This window comes from Thermobia domestica, chromosome 9 (genome assembly GCF_964235325.1).
Source record: "Thermobia domestica chromosome 9, izTheDome1.hap1.1, whole genome shotgun sequence".
NCBI classification, from domain to species: domain Eukaryota; kingdom Metazoa; phylum Arthropoda; class Insecta; order Zygentoma; family Lepismatidae; genus Thermobia; species Thermobia domestica.
The window spans coordinates 82,099,556-82,115,959 of NC_137462.1; the positions used below are offsets into that span (position 1 = coordinate 82,099,556).

Below are 16,404 nucleotides of genomic sequence, written 5' to 3' on the forward strand. Positions count from 1 at the left end.
AGATAGATGTCAATCTATTTTGAGCTCTAAGTATGATGTGCTTTCAGGTTTGTTTACCTCTAAAATGTATTATTATGTGGTATTTCTGTTATTAATGAGGGTTATGAAATGTATTTAATAAGGTGAGATTTTTTTTTTTCCCAAGAGCTGCTCCTGCTCACTTCTTCGGTCACTAATTAAAAATGAATACATAGAGGTTGTTCTTGAAGTCATTTCGTCTTGTTAGATATTACAGGTTCTTTATTTGTTAGTAAATAGCATTGTTTATGAGAATAGTATTAAGCGAAGTAACTATTCATTTACACTTTGTTCATATCTTTTCTGATACACGCTAGAAATATTTCTAAAGTTAGTATGGTGAATTAAAATGTTGGTAATATCAGAAAAAAATGTAATTTTTAAACTTATTTATTTATTTGCAGGTGGCATGTATGTAAAACCTGAAGATGGTAACGTGTATACAACACTTGAGCCAACTTTATCTAGTAATCCTAACGTTTACTTTCAACGTAATGTCCATCCAGGTATGATGTATTGAGGATAGTGATAAGTTGGGAAAGGTACGTAGGATCTTCTTCTAACCTTTACACATTACTTCCAGTCGAGTGCACTTTCATTTCTAATAAAGGCGCAGAGTAGCAACTCGAATTTAGCGTCTTTGGCAGTACAAGTTTTGAGAGTTAAAAAATTTGTAGACAATTTAAAATATTTAATTAGAATCATCTTAAAATCATATTTAGAAAAAACCCTAGCCACCTATTTATTTTGGATTTAAAATTCGATATTCTTACCCAGGCAAAGATACTTCACCTATTTTACAAGATCCAAGGTTGAACCCAATCATTAAATAATCAGTAGCAAATCGAATGAATCCTCAACTCACACCTAATGGCTCCAGTTTCCTTTGTAAAAATAGTAACTGTTTCAATAGTTTATCTTTTTAGTCCGTTTGAGATTGAATGGGTTTGAATAGTACGTAGATTAGTCAACCTCAATAGAATTTCAATCATACGACATGGATATTGCTATTATTTAAAGTACAGATCGTGGAATCGCTGTGGCTCAGTAATAGAGCACTCACTTCTGGCGTGTGGGATCCCCGGTTCGATCCAAGCTCCGCCAAGTGGGTTTTGTGGTGGCCAAACACCGTGTGCATGGGTTTTCTCGCGATTCTCCTGTTTCTCCCATTCCACCATTATCATCCATCTCAACACCTCCGTCTCACGTGGTGTCGGTGCGTAAGCGTGGGACGTTAAGTACAGATCCGAACACGCCTTCTGTATTTGTCAGAAATGTAGCTTCAATAGATTTTTACAGTCCTATAAATATTTCCGTCATGTCAATTAAATTATATTAAACTTTCTCGCGCTTCGTTCCGCGAATGGTAGCTGCTAGCTAGATTGCGCGCGGCCAGCTGGACATTGTGTAATCAATACATCACCTCCTAGCATTATTATTTGTAGCCTTCTGGACCGGAGTTGTTGCTCTCTCTCTTAATTCAAGTATTATGGTTGGACCAGTAGCACAAAGTCTATGTCTACACGAAAAATTAAACCCATAATGACGCTTGATAACTTTCTGTTAAGCGGCAGTAAATGCAACTTCTATTAAGTGAATTTTTTGTGAGATCGTTTTTATGATACCGTTAGAGATATATTTCATTATGTTGTTGGAAAACCCATAGCGTGAGAATGTGCTACTGTTATCTTATATTCACTATTGAAATCCATAAAATATATTATTAAAAAAAAAAAAAAAAAAAAAAAAAAAAAAAGTCATCTAAATAAATTGAATAGTTACATATATTAAATCAAAAGATATGAAAATGCACTCGCAATTTTTGTCTACTCTTTTCTTGTAAAACTATGCTGTAATATTTTGTAGTAATCGCTTTATATGTTTTTTCAGATAATGTAATATTTCTAATGGACTCTTTTGAAAGAAAACTGCAAAAGGTTGGGCATTCCACAACTTCCTATCATATTAGGCCCCAGTCGAATTTGAATACAGCCTAAAACCCTTTGCAAGTAAAAGTACTAATAGCTTTATGCTTAATAAACAATATGCTTAATGGTTTTTCTAGTTCTTTAGTAATTGGTTTTACGCAAGGGAAGCACTCTATTTTGAACTTTCTTTGTTTCGTTTCACGGAGTTGATTTCCTTTAGAGAAATAAATAGTTAGTGTTCTTCAGATATCCATTTCTCGAACACTTTCAGTACCTTACTTTTCTTCGTTTAATCAACAATCTTTTTCATGTCAAAATTGCACCGTGCACTTCATATGTTAAAGTACTCTTCATGTTCTTTTGTTTCACATTAAAGATTGAGAGTGTGACCTTGACTATTCTTTTAGTACCAGCGTCAAATCAGTGCCAGAAATGGTACTTTTATATATGAAATTTTGATCGTTTATTATTTTAATTCATTAATTAGAGAACTCTTTTGGTCGTTGTTGTAACAATACCTAATACGTAGCGATAAGCACATTATGTGAATGTTGGTTATCGCTAGGGAATTACGTATATAATTTATTTTAATTTAATTTATTTCTTAAGCTTAAAAGAACTTATTTTCTTCTTCAACCAAATGTTCAATATTTTTTTTATAGAATTACTATTTTTTATTTATTCCGTGCTTGATTTCTTGCTTAATTAACACTTAGTGTCGCAGTGGTTATGTCATGAATTAACCTTTTTGAACGTTTTCCCTGTTTTTCCAGCTGGTTACATGCGAAACCACAGTCCGCCACTGATTACTTTTGCTATCTGCTGTAAAAATAGAACAAACTCTTTCGTAGACCAATGAGTGGAACTACGTTCAAAAACAATAGTGAATATCTAATATTTTCTGTGTAGGAACAGTAGTCTTACAATTTTAATGAGATATATGCCAGACATTCTTTTTTCAGAATAATGCTTCTATGCGTAATCCTCAAAGAGTTAACCTTAACAAATGATTTAAATGATTTATTGTCCATTTCTCTTGTAGATTTAAAGAAGAACTAGGTGATCGAAATGTTATTTGATGCCTCATATTATTCATATGAATTGAATTTTCATTATTGTTTATTGATCGTACTACGTATCGACTCCTTGAGAAAGCAAAATAAAACTTCAGTATAAACTCACTAAATAATTACTTTCATCAATGCTAATCTCAAACAAGTTTTGTCAGTTTTTACTTACATTAATTGGTCGCATAATTAGGAAGTTCTTTGAAAATGCTTTGTTATATGAGATACTAATTTACTTATTTGGGTACCTTATAGTAAAGTGTATCACTGAAGATGCCAAGAGGAGTTAGATTCTTTATGTGTTCAGTGAACTACAAACCAGATGATTGCAATACGATTTCGGACCATTGACAGAGCGGGAGCAGAATGAAATTCTGACTACTCGAATAGGAAGAATTTCTTCTTGCAAAACAAAAGTCAGTAAATGTTTTACAAAGTTTACACGAAACCACTCTTCCACTTCTATATCAGTTCAAAACCTGTGTTGATATTTTGGTAGAAAACACTTCACTGTGTTGGAAATAGAATAATTTGTATTGTATAAAAATGAGGTGCACATGAAGCGAATAATTTAGACACATACACTGGGATTAAAACAAAATCATTAATAAACTAACTCACGAAACAGACTACCAAATAATTTCAAACAACTCTCAGAACAAATTATTAGTCGTACCGCCTTGTATATTAAAGTGTTAGTTACTAAATATATTATTAGAGATGTCCAAATTTTCATAAAACTTTTTCCCATATCGTGATAGAGAGAAGCGGATATTAATCACATTTCATTAGAGCTAAATATTTGCCATTAAATACATACGGGGATAACCTAGGCAAAGAATGAAATGTCTTGATAACAAACTTTTTAAAATATTAGAATAATTGATATACATTATTCTCTTTTAATAAATCACAGTCTTAATTTTTATACAACACTTTTTTTTTAAGTTAATCATTTTTCTATTGTTTGGACATGTTTTATTACCTATTAGTCGTCGTCTCAGAAAAGAGAAAAACGAACATTCCAAGAATCTGGCAAACGCAGAATAACTGACATATTCTGTAAATTGTTTCTAATTGTGTGTTTTGCGAGTGTAGCATCTTCATTATATTAGTGAGTTTGTTTTGTTTTTATCTAAGTTATTTGTTGTGTACATTTCTTATTTTTATGGAGCACAAATTAGTCTAGTTCCAACAGTGAAATGATTTCTATAAAGAAGAAAAGTAAGATTTAACCACGTCGAACTGAAGAACTAATGTAACTGCACTAGTGTAAATGTGATTTTGTGTAAAATATCACGTTAATTATATAATTTTCGCGTAAAACTCTTTTGTTCTATTTTGTTTTTGCAAGAAGAAACTTTAGATATTCTGGTAAAATAATGTAATAATTTAAGCAATAATCAGATCCTCATTCTGATAATAATTGATTAATGGACAACCGACACCCTTCAAAAGTATACGCGAATTGTCTTACAATTGTCTGGTTTGGAGTACTTTTAAGCATAATAGTATTTCAAATCATTCCTGGCTTTTTTTTTATCCATGCTTTTGTGAGAATCATCTGAATGCAGGTTCGCTTCTAGTATAATAATAATAAAAAAAGGAATTTAAGATGTTCTGTTATTTCTTCCAACATTCCGAATACATTTGTGCTTTTTCTTAGGATGTTATCATCCCTTCTTTTGTTTAATTGATGCCGTGACTACGAAGGTTGATGTAGAAGAAAGCAGAAACGTTGGAGGATGTGAATGATTTTGCCGAAACCTCAAGTCTCAGTAGAAGGACTTATATTCGCTATGAAAACATAAAGAAAATACAAGTACAAAAGTCATACAATTTTAGTCATATTCACATCCAGTGTTTAGAAAATATACTTTTCAGCATTGCTGCGTTAGTTGCATACCGATTGCATTGAGGTAATTTAAAAGTAGATTAACTACTAGTACTGTATTTTGGCCATGACAAAAAAGTATTTCATAGTTCCAGTTAAAACACATTTGAGTGGGATTCTACTCCAAAAGAACCAAAGAGTTTATTTTCTGAGTTATGGGATTATTGAGAAAATGTATTTATAGACCAAACAACTTTTTAAAAAAATGTTGGTTTTATAGGAAACAATGTGGAAAACTTTATAGAAAAAAAAATTACACTCAAATTAGTCAAGAGTGTGTAATTCAAAATGCTAAGAAAACTATGAAAAGAAAATTTTCATATTGTATCTTTGTTCGGGAGATAATTCAAGATTCATAGCTTTCTGTTTTGGCCCTCTAATCCAGCTCTCGTAGAGGCGAGATAGAGTAGTGGAGAACGACGTATGTTATGAGGGTTAATATTTCAAGTTAGTATGTCCACATACCAACTGTACCAAATTTAAACTCGGTCAGGATCCGGAGCCCACGTTAATAGTAGATTCTGTCCTTTATAATCTTGGTATTGTACAGTAGACTCCCGAGTATCCGGCCTAATGTGGCAAAAGGGCAACCCGGATAAAAGAAAAGCCGGATAGGCCGGAGTTCTATCAACTCATTTCTTTGCGTAATTTCTCCTCCATAGTCACTACAACGTTTTTTGTTTATCACCCATTTTCAAATCTTCACTGTAGTACACTAAATAATAATTTTAAAAAAACATACCCCAAGAACAATTTGCGAATAGAATACTGTACATACTCTACAGTACTATAAGGGGGGCGCGGTGGCTCAGTGGTAGAGCGTTCACCTCTGGTGCTTGGGGTCCCGGGTTCAATCCCAGCCCCCGCCAAGTGAACTTTGTGGTGGACAAACACCGTGCTCGTGGGTTTTCTCGGGGTTCTCCCGTTTCCTCCCACTTTCTTCATTCCACCATTTCACTCATCTCTCATAATCACCGTCCCCTTTAGCCAAACCGGCATAACCGTGGGACGTAAAACTCAAAGATTTCATTTCATTTTTTCTACAGCACTATAATCAGGAACAGCGGCAAGCGTACTGCATTGAGGTCCGTTACACACTGACGAAACAATGAACAAAGAGCAGAACGCTGCTCTTTTCCTGTCACAACTTGTATTTTGCACATGGCACGTAGGAGGATCGTAGCAGACGCCCGCTTCCAATGCCTTGGCAGTGTTGCCAATGCAACGCCTTGCCTTCCTCATTTAATTACGATAAAAGAAAACTAAGCTTAATAGTCGCGAGTCGGATACTCGGGCGTCTACTGTATAATGACGCAGAACACAAAACCTAGAAAAATTATTACTATCAGTAAAACATCTTTCCACAGTATCACAAGTTTCCGAAATTAGGTAATGTTGGTCACTTGTGACTCTAAAAGTTTACATGCGTTCTGTAAAGCCGATAGTTTTTGTGCTATTTCGCTTTTCCTTCATAATAGACTTTTTTTTAAAAAAAAAGTATTAGAATAATCTCTCAGCGTTGTAACAGGGATTATGGAATACCCCATATATGGATATATATATATGAAAGGAGCATGAATGATTCATTCTGTATGTAAAATTTTAATTTCCTGTTGTTAAATATCGTTCCTATTTTCAGGTTACGTATCGAGATTAGAGGCTTTGGATGAAGAAAACGACATTTCTGTGATAAGTTAAAGTAACAATAATTCATCTATACTACTTGTAGCCTGATATACATTCTTGTGTTCCATTCTTGTACAGATGTGAACTAAACAAATTAGTTATGTTCGTGCTTAATAATTCATAATCAGATGTTGTCTTTAAATAAGTATATATTAAGAAATAAGTAATATCTAGATATTAAATTTCTACATAAGAACTTTTTATTTCTTTTAACACATGGCTGAGTGGAAAAATGTATATTTGCAAGAGTTTCATGATTCTGATAATTGCTGATGGTATTTTTCCTATTATTTTTAAAGCTTTTTCTAAGTTTATGTAATACGTAATATTTTCAAGCAACCTCTGTGTCCATTAACAGAGTAGGTCTGTGAAGAAAGTGTTGGTTACGGTTAAACTTGAAGCATTTTTTTACAAGATAAACTTTGATTGAAATCATACTATCTTAAAACAAACTTGGAAAATTGTGCTTTCTAAGATCATGTTGTTTGAATGCTGAATTTTTTAATAAAATAGTATGTTCTTGTCCCTTTACTCGGCTCCGAGTTAATTATAACTCCCATCTGTTTAAGAGATTTACCCTGCAGATGGACTAGTCTGAAAATATTAGGTGTCTCAAAAGCTTAGAAAAGCTTTTGATCATCATACGTATAACCGCCTTCAGAAAGTAAGTACTGTTTGCATTTAAACAAATGACTGCTTACAAATTATGTTGCTTTTCTTGAAATTCTACATACTACCACAACATTGCTCTATTGATAAAAGAACTGTTCTACCTAAAATGAAATGAAATGAAATGAAATCTTTTAGTTTAACGTTCATTTCAATATCGATCATGAGATCCCACTAGTGACATTCCTTTAGTTTCCCCAGTTTCTTTGTGAGTCCCCTAGCACAATTTCAACGTGGTCTCAGTTGTTGCATCCTTATTCGTATGCAACCGTGCACATCATATTGCATCTGATTGATGGAATATTACTTATGAATTGGCAATGGTTTTCATGTTCTTGACGCTAATCTTTACATTTTCGACGCTTTGAACTCGCGTTTACTGAGTATGAGTGAATTTCTGGTCATTTTTCGTTACGTGTTTCCACACATGTGAATCACCCTGCTTCATGTGTTGTGCTCTACCGACACTCCAGATGTCTTTCTAGAGCATTTGAGTACAAATTCGCTACACTTAATACTTAGAACGTCACTGTTGGCCAGCATCCGTACCTGGTGATTATGCAACCACACACAACGGGCATGAACCTGTCCGCCATTTTATATTTGTTCTAGATATCGACTTAATACAAACGAATTATTGTTACGTAATAGAAACCCTATCAATTCATATCCATTTAGACCAATTTTCATTTGGCAGATTATCCGGTACTCCCTACGTTCCTTTGGGGAATCCCTTGCGCGTGCATGGTAGGATTGTGAAACATGCAAAATTCAATACAGCAGATATGACTTCTTCAGTGAATTTTTTACCCGCCCTCTTTACGTTGGGTAGTTTCCGAACTATTGGCGTACGAAAGTCATTTTCCCACGCTTTCGGCACGTTTTAGATCCGAAACTATGTCCGATAGCCGAAAGTTCAAGAGAACTTTTTTTCTTGTCTCAGTAGCAGGAGTCACCTCCCAAGAGTTGTAACACTTATTTTGCAACACCCGATATATATATATATATATATATATATATATATATATATATATATATATATATATATATCACTTTTTCTAGTATCAGGAAATTAAAAACTAGTTATCATGATAATACTAAATATACCGCGGTATTACCATACTCACAAATAAAAACGCATAATATCTCTACATTCTCATTTCTCAAATATATAACTATGTCTCTTTTACAATATACTAGTTGAAGTTGTAGTTTTACTCATGTGTTATGCTCTATTTACAATACATGTTCCTCCACGCTGAACTACGTACTTTTCTCAAAACTGTCACGATAATAGCAACATTTGCGTAATTAGTGCTAACACTAAAATCGTCTTACCATCACGGGAATAGGCAGCTTGATTTGTGGAATTAGTCTCATCTATTCCCACTTCTGGAACAGGAATCAGGTTGAATATAAGAGTTTCCTGTAAGGATTTAATGCTTGATGCAACTGATTCTTCTGTTTTGATGCTGTGGTGCAATATCTGATCTAATTTCCATCGAAGACAAATTACCTACTTGAAAGTCAATACCAACACAATTCTTGGATAGATTACCTTCTGGGATAGTATCTTTTATTATGGGTCTATTTTCGTGCTGATCATTCATTAGTTTCTCTTGATTCATACTAAAGATATTATCATTCGTGGATATTTTGGTAAAAGTAAAAATGGACTGATCCTGCGATGGTTTTGGCAAAATGAATGGTTTGTAAATCTTACTTGGACACGATGTCTTGTTTTGAGTTGTAGCTGGTATTAGAATCTGACAGTCTGAGATGCCAGCTGTTTTAAGCTTTTTCGTCTCCGAGGGGGTCACCTGAGTTGGCTCCTGGTTGTTTCTACTCTCTGAACTATAATAGTGCCATTTTTCCTTCCTTGGCGTTGGAATACTGGGAGTGGCTTGTCCTGTAAATAAACAATATGCATTAGAATTGTATATACACAGAGTGATTGTAAATTCAATACCTATTTTTAATTTAGATTCTCCTAGAAATTAGCATCAGTTCTAGCTGGCGTGTAATACCGTTTACTAATGTGAGTTTTACCATTTATGATCACAGATGTTGATCCAGTAAAATGCGCAAAATGGCTGGTATATACAGCGTAGAAAACATAGCTAAGGTTACCGCCAGGTATGAAGTTTAGAGGTCGGTGGTGCAACTACAGAGATGGTAGAGAGAAGAGCGATTCAACTGTTCAACAAATTTTGATCGAAAGTATGTAAATTCTTTGAAATTGCGATTTTTACATTCATTTAAGCATAATATGAAAGGAAATGGTAATAGAAAAATTTTCTTAGCTCAGGTTGTGAAAAAAACGCCCTTGTACAACAGTAGCTGTATATATACAAATGTATTAATATTTATAGAACATTTAAGCAAAATCCTTGTAAAAACCTACATTTCACTTTTTTTTATCTATTTCACTGTGATGTGATGAGCTGGGGAGTTAAGAAGTACCCTAACCTATAGCTTTCTATACCCTTGTACTTCCTTTTTCAAAATTGCGCAAATACCAGTTTTACAGCGATACAGAAAATAAAGTAACCGTGGTCAAGTTAAACATTAACAATTCCGTAATAAAAATCAGTATTAACATCAAAACATGAAAAATATGTACAAGTACCTTTTTGTGCAAGAACTACACTGCAATGTAGACAAAAGTTTCAAGTGACCCCTTGTACAGGATTATGTTTATTTTATTTTGAGCGTCTTCGCTTGGCTTGCCTTTTGTAGGTTACATCTGGAGCATTCCTTGCAATAGTCCAACAGTAGTCGGCCAATATGTTAGAACTCCATTTTCCCTTATGTCTCTTCTCCATGGCTGCAATATCTTGATGGGAACGCTCACCATGTTCGTCACTTACTGCTCCACAATCTTCGGGAAAGAAGTCTAGATGTGAATGAAGAAAGTGGAGTTTCAGAGACATATTGAAACCAAGATTTTCCTAGCACAATAACAACTTTGCTACCAGTTGTTTGTAATTTGTTGCTCGGTGTCTTCCCAAGAACTGTGAACAAACACTGTTCAAGCTTTCCCACGCAGTTTTCTCCTCACCTTGGAGAATTTCGTCGAACTTGTGATCTTTGAATAGTTGCCTAATCTGTGGCCCTATGAAAACACCCTCTTTAACTTTGGCATCACTTAATCGAGGGAATTGTCCTCTTAGGTACTTATAGGCCTCATCCTTGGTTCATGCTCTTAACAAAACTTTTCATAAGACCTAATTTAATATGTAGAGGGGGAAGCAAAATTTGGTTACGATCTACCAGTGGTCCATTTTTCACTCCCGGCTGAAGAGTTTCTCTGGTACTCCAATCACTTTTGCGGTAATGAGATCCACGATCTCTACTGTCCCATTCACATATAAATCAACAATACTTTGTATACCCTAACTGCATACCTAGCAACAGTGCTATTACTTTAAGGTCACCACAAATGAGCCACTGAAAATCGTAATATTTAATGGCTTGAAGTAAACGTTTCAAGTTTTCATAAGATTCCTTCATATGAACTGCGTAACCTACAGGAATTGAAGGAAGTTCATTTCCAATATGTAAAAGCACTGCCTTTAAACTCACCTTGGACGAATCTATAAAGAGCCTCCACTCCGTAGGTTCGTAATTAATTTTAAGTGCCCTCATAGACCATTTACATCTGTACATGCCACAAGTGTGTCTTCCATAGTAAAAAATGAAGTGAACATCTTCTCCCTGTTCCGATACACTGAAATATTTACTTTTTCCTGCAATAAATTCCATTGCTTTAAGCGTGACGCTAAAATTTCGGCTTTGCTTTTCGAGAGGTCCAAGTCTCTGATTAGATCACTTAGATCCTCTTGAGTAAGTTTATGTGGTTCACATGGAGGTTCTTCTACAACAAACGTAGGGTCCTTCGAAGTACTTGATTCAGGAGCTTCAACTTCTTGATCATCATCAGAAAAAAGATCGTATTCTTTAGGTGGGTCAGGAACAGGCAATCCTTCTCCATGTGGAACAGGGCGCATTGCAGGAATGTTAGGATAGATCAAGGCCCGCTTCTTCTTCGTGGAAATTCCCTTCTTGACGGAAGGAACCATACAAAAATAACAGTCTCTGATGTGGTCGCTTGGCTCCCTCCAAATCATGGGCACTGCAAAAGGCATTGAGCGCCCCTTCCCATTAATCCAATTTCTTAGATTGCTGGCACAAGTGTTACACACAATGTGGGGTGCTCAAGATTTATCTTGGTCTCCAATTTTACAACCTAAGTAATATTGATAGGCTTTTCTTATTAGTGGTGTTATAGTCTGCTTTTGTGAGGAAAATGTCACTTCCCCACACACGTAGCAGAATCTATCCGCACTGTTTACACAATTTCGCGGCATTTTTGTTTATTGAAATCCTCAAAATGTCACTTGAAATAGTTCCGACAACTATTTAAAAATATACATTCGAAATACCAGTATTTTTGCGTACTTGTAGTTGTATTTTTGTCCTGCACTACACAAACGTCACACCCAAAACGCTGATAACTGTACTAAACCTCTCTTTTCTAACAATAGCAGAACACTACTGAGATAAGGAACACTACAATGAAACCAAGCGTTCATATAGTTTCTCCAGTGTTGCCAGAGCAGTGTAACATTTTACCCCAAACGAAGCGAATATATTTATTTTTAAAGCGTTATTATTAGACATGCCTGTAAAACGAAAAGTAGAGCTAATATTCGAAAATAACTTTCAAATTCGTGATCAGCACCACAAAATCAATAAGAATTAGCTGATTTTGTTCAATTTACATTTTCGTTGTTGAGCAGTGGGGAATTAACAGTGGCTTTCATATTTTTGATGCTATTCTTGACATTTCCGACGCTTTGAACTCCCGTTTACTGAGTATGAGTGCATTTCTGGGCATTTTTCGTTACATTTCTTCACAGATGTGGATCACCCTGCTCCATCTGTTGTGCTCTACCGACACTCCAGATGTCTTTCTAGAGCATTTGAGTACAAATTCGCTACACTTAATACTTAGAACGTCCCAGTTTGCTAGCATCCGTACCTGGTGATTATGCAACCACACACAACGGGCATGAACCTGTCCGCCATTTTATATTTGTTCCAGATATCGACTTAATACAAACGAATTATTGTTACGTAGTAGAAACCCTATCAATTCATATCCATTTAGACCAATTTTCATTTGGCAGATTGTCCGGTACTCCCTACGTTCCTTTGGGGAATCCCTTGCGCGTGCATGGTAGAATTGTGAAACATGCAAAATTCAATACAGCAGGTATGACTTCTTCAGTGAACTTTTTACCCGCCCTCTTTACGTTGGATAGTTCCCGAACTATTGGCGTCCGAAAGTCATTTTCCCACGCTTTCGGCACCTTGTAGATCTGAAACTATGCCCGATAGCCGGAAGTTCAAGAGAACTTTTTTCTTGTCTTAGTGGCAGGAGTCACCTCCCAAGAGTTGTAACACTTATTTTGCAACACCCGATATATAACTCTAATTGCAATATCTTGCTTGTGTGCAAATGGTACGTAATTTCTGAAAGTGGTTGATATATATATATATATATATATATGTTTTAGAACAAAATGTATTTTTGTGAAGTGGTATGCAGTATGCTACAGGTATGTAGCAGTGATGGGTATGCTTTTCCAAGATAGTGAAAATATTAACCAAAAATTGAAATATTTTCAAACATCAAAATTGTATAAAAATATCCTGATGTTCTTTCTACATTGGGATTGAAATGAATGTGCGTCTTTGGTCTTTAGATAAGTAAAGAAATACCATTTCTGTTCAGTTTCGAGTATTAAATTTTGCCTGTATTCATTGAAGTGAATTCGTAAAAGATTGAAAGACCTGTATCAGGTTTTTGATTTATTAAGAATTTAATTAGATTCATATTTTGAAAAGTAAATAACGTACCCGATAATCCTTAAAAGTTCTGGTAAGCGTATTTCTAACAGTAGAACAAATGAGAATTATAATGAATAAATGTTTACCAGAACTTTTATTTGAGGGTTGTCAGGTACGTTAGTAATTTTTCAATATATTAAATCTTGTGTGAAACTCAGGGGAATGCTAGTTGTTGTTCTTGTAGAAGAAATCTAAGTAAATTATTTAAATTTCGGAGGTGGTTTTGAAAACTGATCATTATTTTAATGTGTTTTCATTTTGCCATTGACGTACTATGTTGGCTGTTGTTCCTACGTATATACTTGGGATTGTTTGTAATGTGGAGAAAGATACCCTCAATGCTTTTTTTGTAAATTAAAAGTATGTGTAACAAAAGTTTATAGATACTTCAAAGCGTAAAATTTATGACGGAAGACTCTAGTTAAATATTTGCATATGGTTTTGTTTCGAACTTAACCACAGTATTTGTTGGCATCCCTGAATATATCTTAATATTTCTGTCATTACAAATAGTACATTTCGTTTTAAAAACTTTATATCGTATATTTTGTGTTGAAACCTTTTCAGTGAGACAATGGAAATTGTTCAGCAATTGTCTTGAGCTCGCGAATCTGATACTTTCGTTGCGTGTTTCAGAGAGTTAACCATAAAAAAAAATCTCTCGTAATAAGTGAAACCCTTTCAAATACGTATGAAATCGTAATTCCATTAGCCGTCATTGTAAACTGACTTTATAGTATTTGTTGAAGCATGTCTTTTTTATTTGATTTATTTAAAGTCTTAATATTTGACATGCTCTTGCTCACTACGTCATAGTAACTATAATTATTATATTCTAACAATGCTTTTGTTAAAGTAACATTACGTGGATCTCATGTATACATGCTTGTGTTTTATTATTCTATATAAACCAGAAAATGAATGAACTATGAAAATGTAATCGTGCTTTTCTTGTTGCCAAAGTAAAAGAAAATATATTCAGTTTATTTATATTATTTGTAACGATTTAATAAAGATACTATATAAACAACGAAGCATTTGTACGTTAGTATTAGTAGTGCACATTATTAGATTGTACAATAGATGCTAACTGTCTGTCAAATATAATAATATTAATAAGCATGATGTGGAAATTATTCAGTTTGTTTATTGGTATTAATGTCAAAAAGAAATCGATTGTACATTTTAAATAAAGCAGAATAAATTTATAAAAACTGATACGTATTTATTTATTTATGTGTTTGAAATATTAAGTATTAGATGGTTTATGAAAAAGGTAGTCATACAGCACTATTTTCCCTTTGTTTTGGTATCAATGAGGTTGATCTTCGTAACGAAGGACATTGTCCATTCATCTAATTAAATACTAAACACATGACGTATTTTCATGCTTGGATAACATGTTCACTTGTAATTTTATTAGTTTTTGTTCGATTCCCTAAAAGATGTTATTACTGCGTAAGATAATTGGTATTTTTTTCAAACTCTGAATTGTAATGAATATAATAATTTTAAGAAGTCGTATACATACTACTTCTTAATGCTTGTTTGTGTCCAAGACGCAAAAGAGTACACCATACATGAATTAAATATACGAGCTGGGTGGATTGATTTAAATCAGTCTAATTTAAGTCACGATTTAAATCAAGATTTTAATCACTTGATTTAAATCAAATTCCAAAACAAAGTAATTTAAAGTGAAAATAAGTAAAATCCCGTTTCTGTTCTGTTATTTCGATCATAGAAGATAATAATCATAATCAGGGCAACCAACTTTATGCTTTATACAGCTGTCTATTATGCTTTATTTGTCCATACATTATGCTTTTTTTTTAAAAAAAAAAATTATGCCTTAATATGCTGTTCTTGAATTATACTTCATTTTTGCCCATTTCTATTACATGTTTGTTTTATTTTACTCGTTTTTATTACACAAACATTAAAAATGTGTATGAAGCTATTAATTTTTTCCACTAAAAATTACATTTAATACAACATACTTGAGAACTCAAACAAATTGCATTTAAAATGTCAACATGAATAGAGAATACAAATATTTGGAAACAAAAGTTTTATTTTCTTGTGTTCAGCCTTCATCCTCGCTATTTCTGATGGTGTCTGTTTCTGTTAGCTTCCCTATTAAAAGCAAGCCGCTCAAGATTTTCTTCCATAAACGAAAATCTGTGTGGGTTTAAACTTCAGTTTAGAGTGGAGAAGCTCCTTTCAACTGAAGTACTAGGAGGAGGCAGGTTAATGTTTTCATGGCCAAGGTCTCAAATGTGGCATCTTATCCAGGTGTTTCCTCCGAAAGGAAAATTGAAAAACGGAAATAATTTCGTCTTGAAGGATTACACGATACATGCACAATTCTTCCAAAGGTACTCCCATGCGCAAAAAAAAATTGCGCGTATACTGTAACTCACGATTTTCCGCATTTATTCCTTTTTCCTTACGTTTATGGGTAAAATTGAGTTATTAGTATGTGGAGATAATAGAGAGCAATCCATCTAAGGAGATATTTCCAAAAAATATAATAAAATAATAAAAATATAAACAAAAAACAAAATTATGCTCGGTTTTGTGTATACTGGCAACGATGATTTCTAGGGATTTTTTCAGTAGCACAGCACGATTGCGGAGGGAATTCAGTAGGGGAGTCGAGGAGATGGATCAAGGAACTGGATACTGGACTAAAATGTTGCATTTATTGGTTAAAACCTAGTGTGTAGATTGCCTGCCAAATATAAATTAGCTTCTGTAACTAAGATGTCGTACGAAAATATAGAATTAAACAGAAAAACTCTTATGTTAAGGTTCGAAGCGATACGCACCATGGTTATGAAGATTATTTCTTAAGAAAAAAGAACAAACACAACGTAGCCTCTGTGGTTAGGTGGATAGAGTGGCAGACTCGTAGTTATTTTATTATTTTGACACCACATCGAATCCCATCCTATCCCATCCCATTTTTTTTAACAAAACATTATTGGAAGTGTATAACTTTGATGTTAATAAGAACCGAAACAGTATAATAAGGAAATAACTTATTGATAGTATCCTTTAATCGACGTATTTATTCAGTATTAGAATACGTGTACTACTGGAAACAGTTATTGTTTTCAGTTTATGGTCTTGTATGTTACCTGCCCGTTCTTGAACAGCAGACAACTCACTTCGGATTTGTGTGTCAAGAACAGGAAAAATAACATACGCGACCTTGACAGTC

At 34.0% G+C, this 16,404-nt stretch overlaps 2 protein-coding genes across 3 annotated transcripts in view; both read left to right on the plus strand.

Annotated features, from left to right (window-relative positions):
• The window catches only part of LOC145694786 (metabotropic glutamate receptor 3-like), a 393,182-nt gene extending 378,786 nt beyond the window's left edge, over positions 1-14,396 (plus strand). The window contains exons 7-8 of the mRNA XM_081771423.1: positions 423-560; positions 6,547-14,396. Coding sequence (XP_081627549.1) covers positions 423-538 — 116 coding nt within the window. The 3' untranslated portion in view covers positions 539-560; positions 6,547-14,396. The remainder of the gene's footprint in view (positions 1-422; positions 561-6,546) is intronic.
• GluRS-m (putative glutamate--tRNA ligase, mitochondrial) overlaps positions 1-14,396 on the plus strand; it is a 31,136-nt gene extending 16,740 nt beyond the window's left edge. The window contains exons 2-3 of one of the 2 annotated variants that reach the window (XM_081771421.1): positions 423-560; positions 6,547-14,396. In XM_081771421.1, coding sequence (XP_081627547.1) covers positions 423-444 — 22 coding nt within the window. In that variant the 3' untranslated portion in view covers positions 445-560; positions 6,547-14,396. The remainder of the gene's footprint in view (positions 1-422; positions 561-6,546) is intronic. The other variant, XM_081771422.1, reaches the window with a different exon arrangement.
• Positions 14,397-16,404: the final 2,008 nt, after the last annotated feature.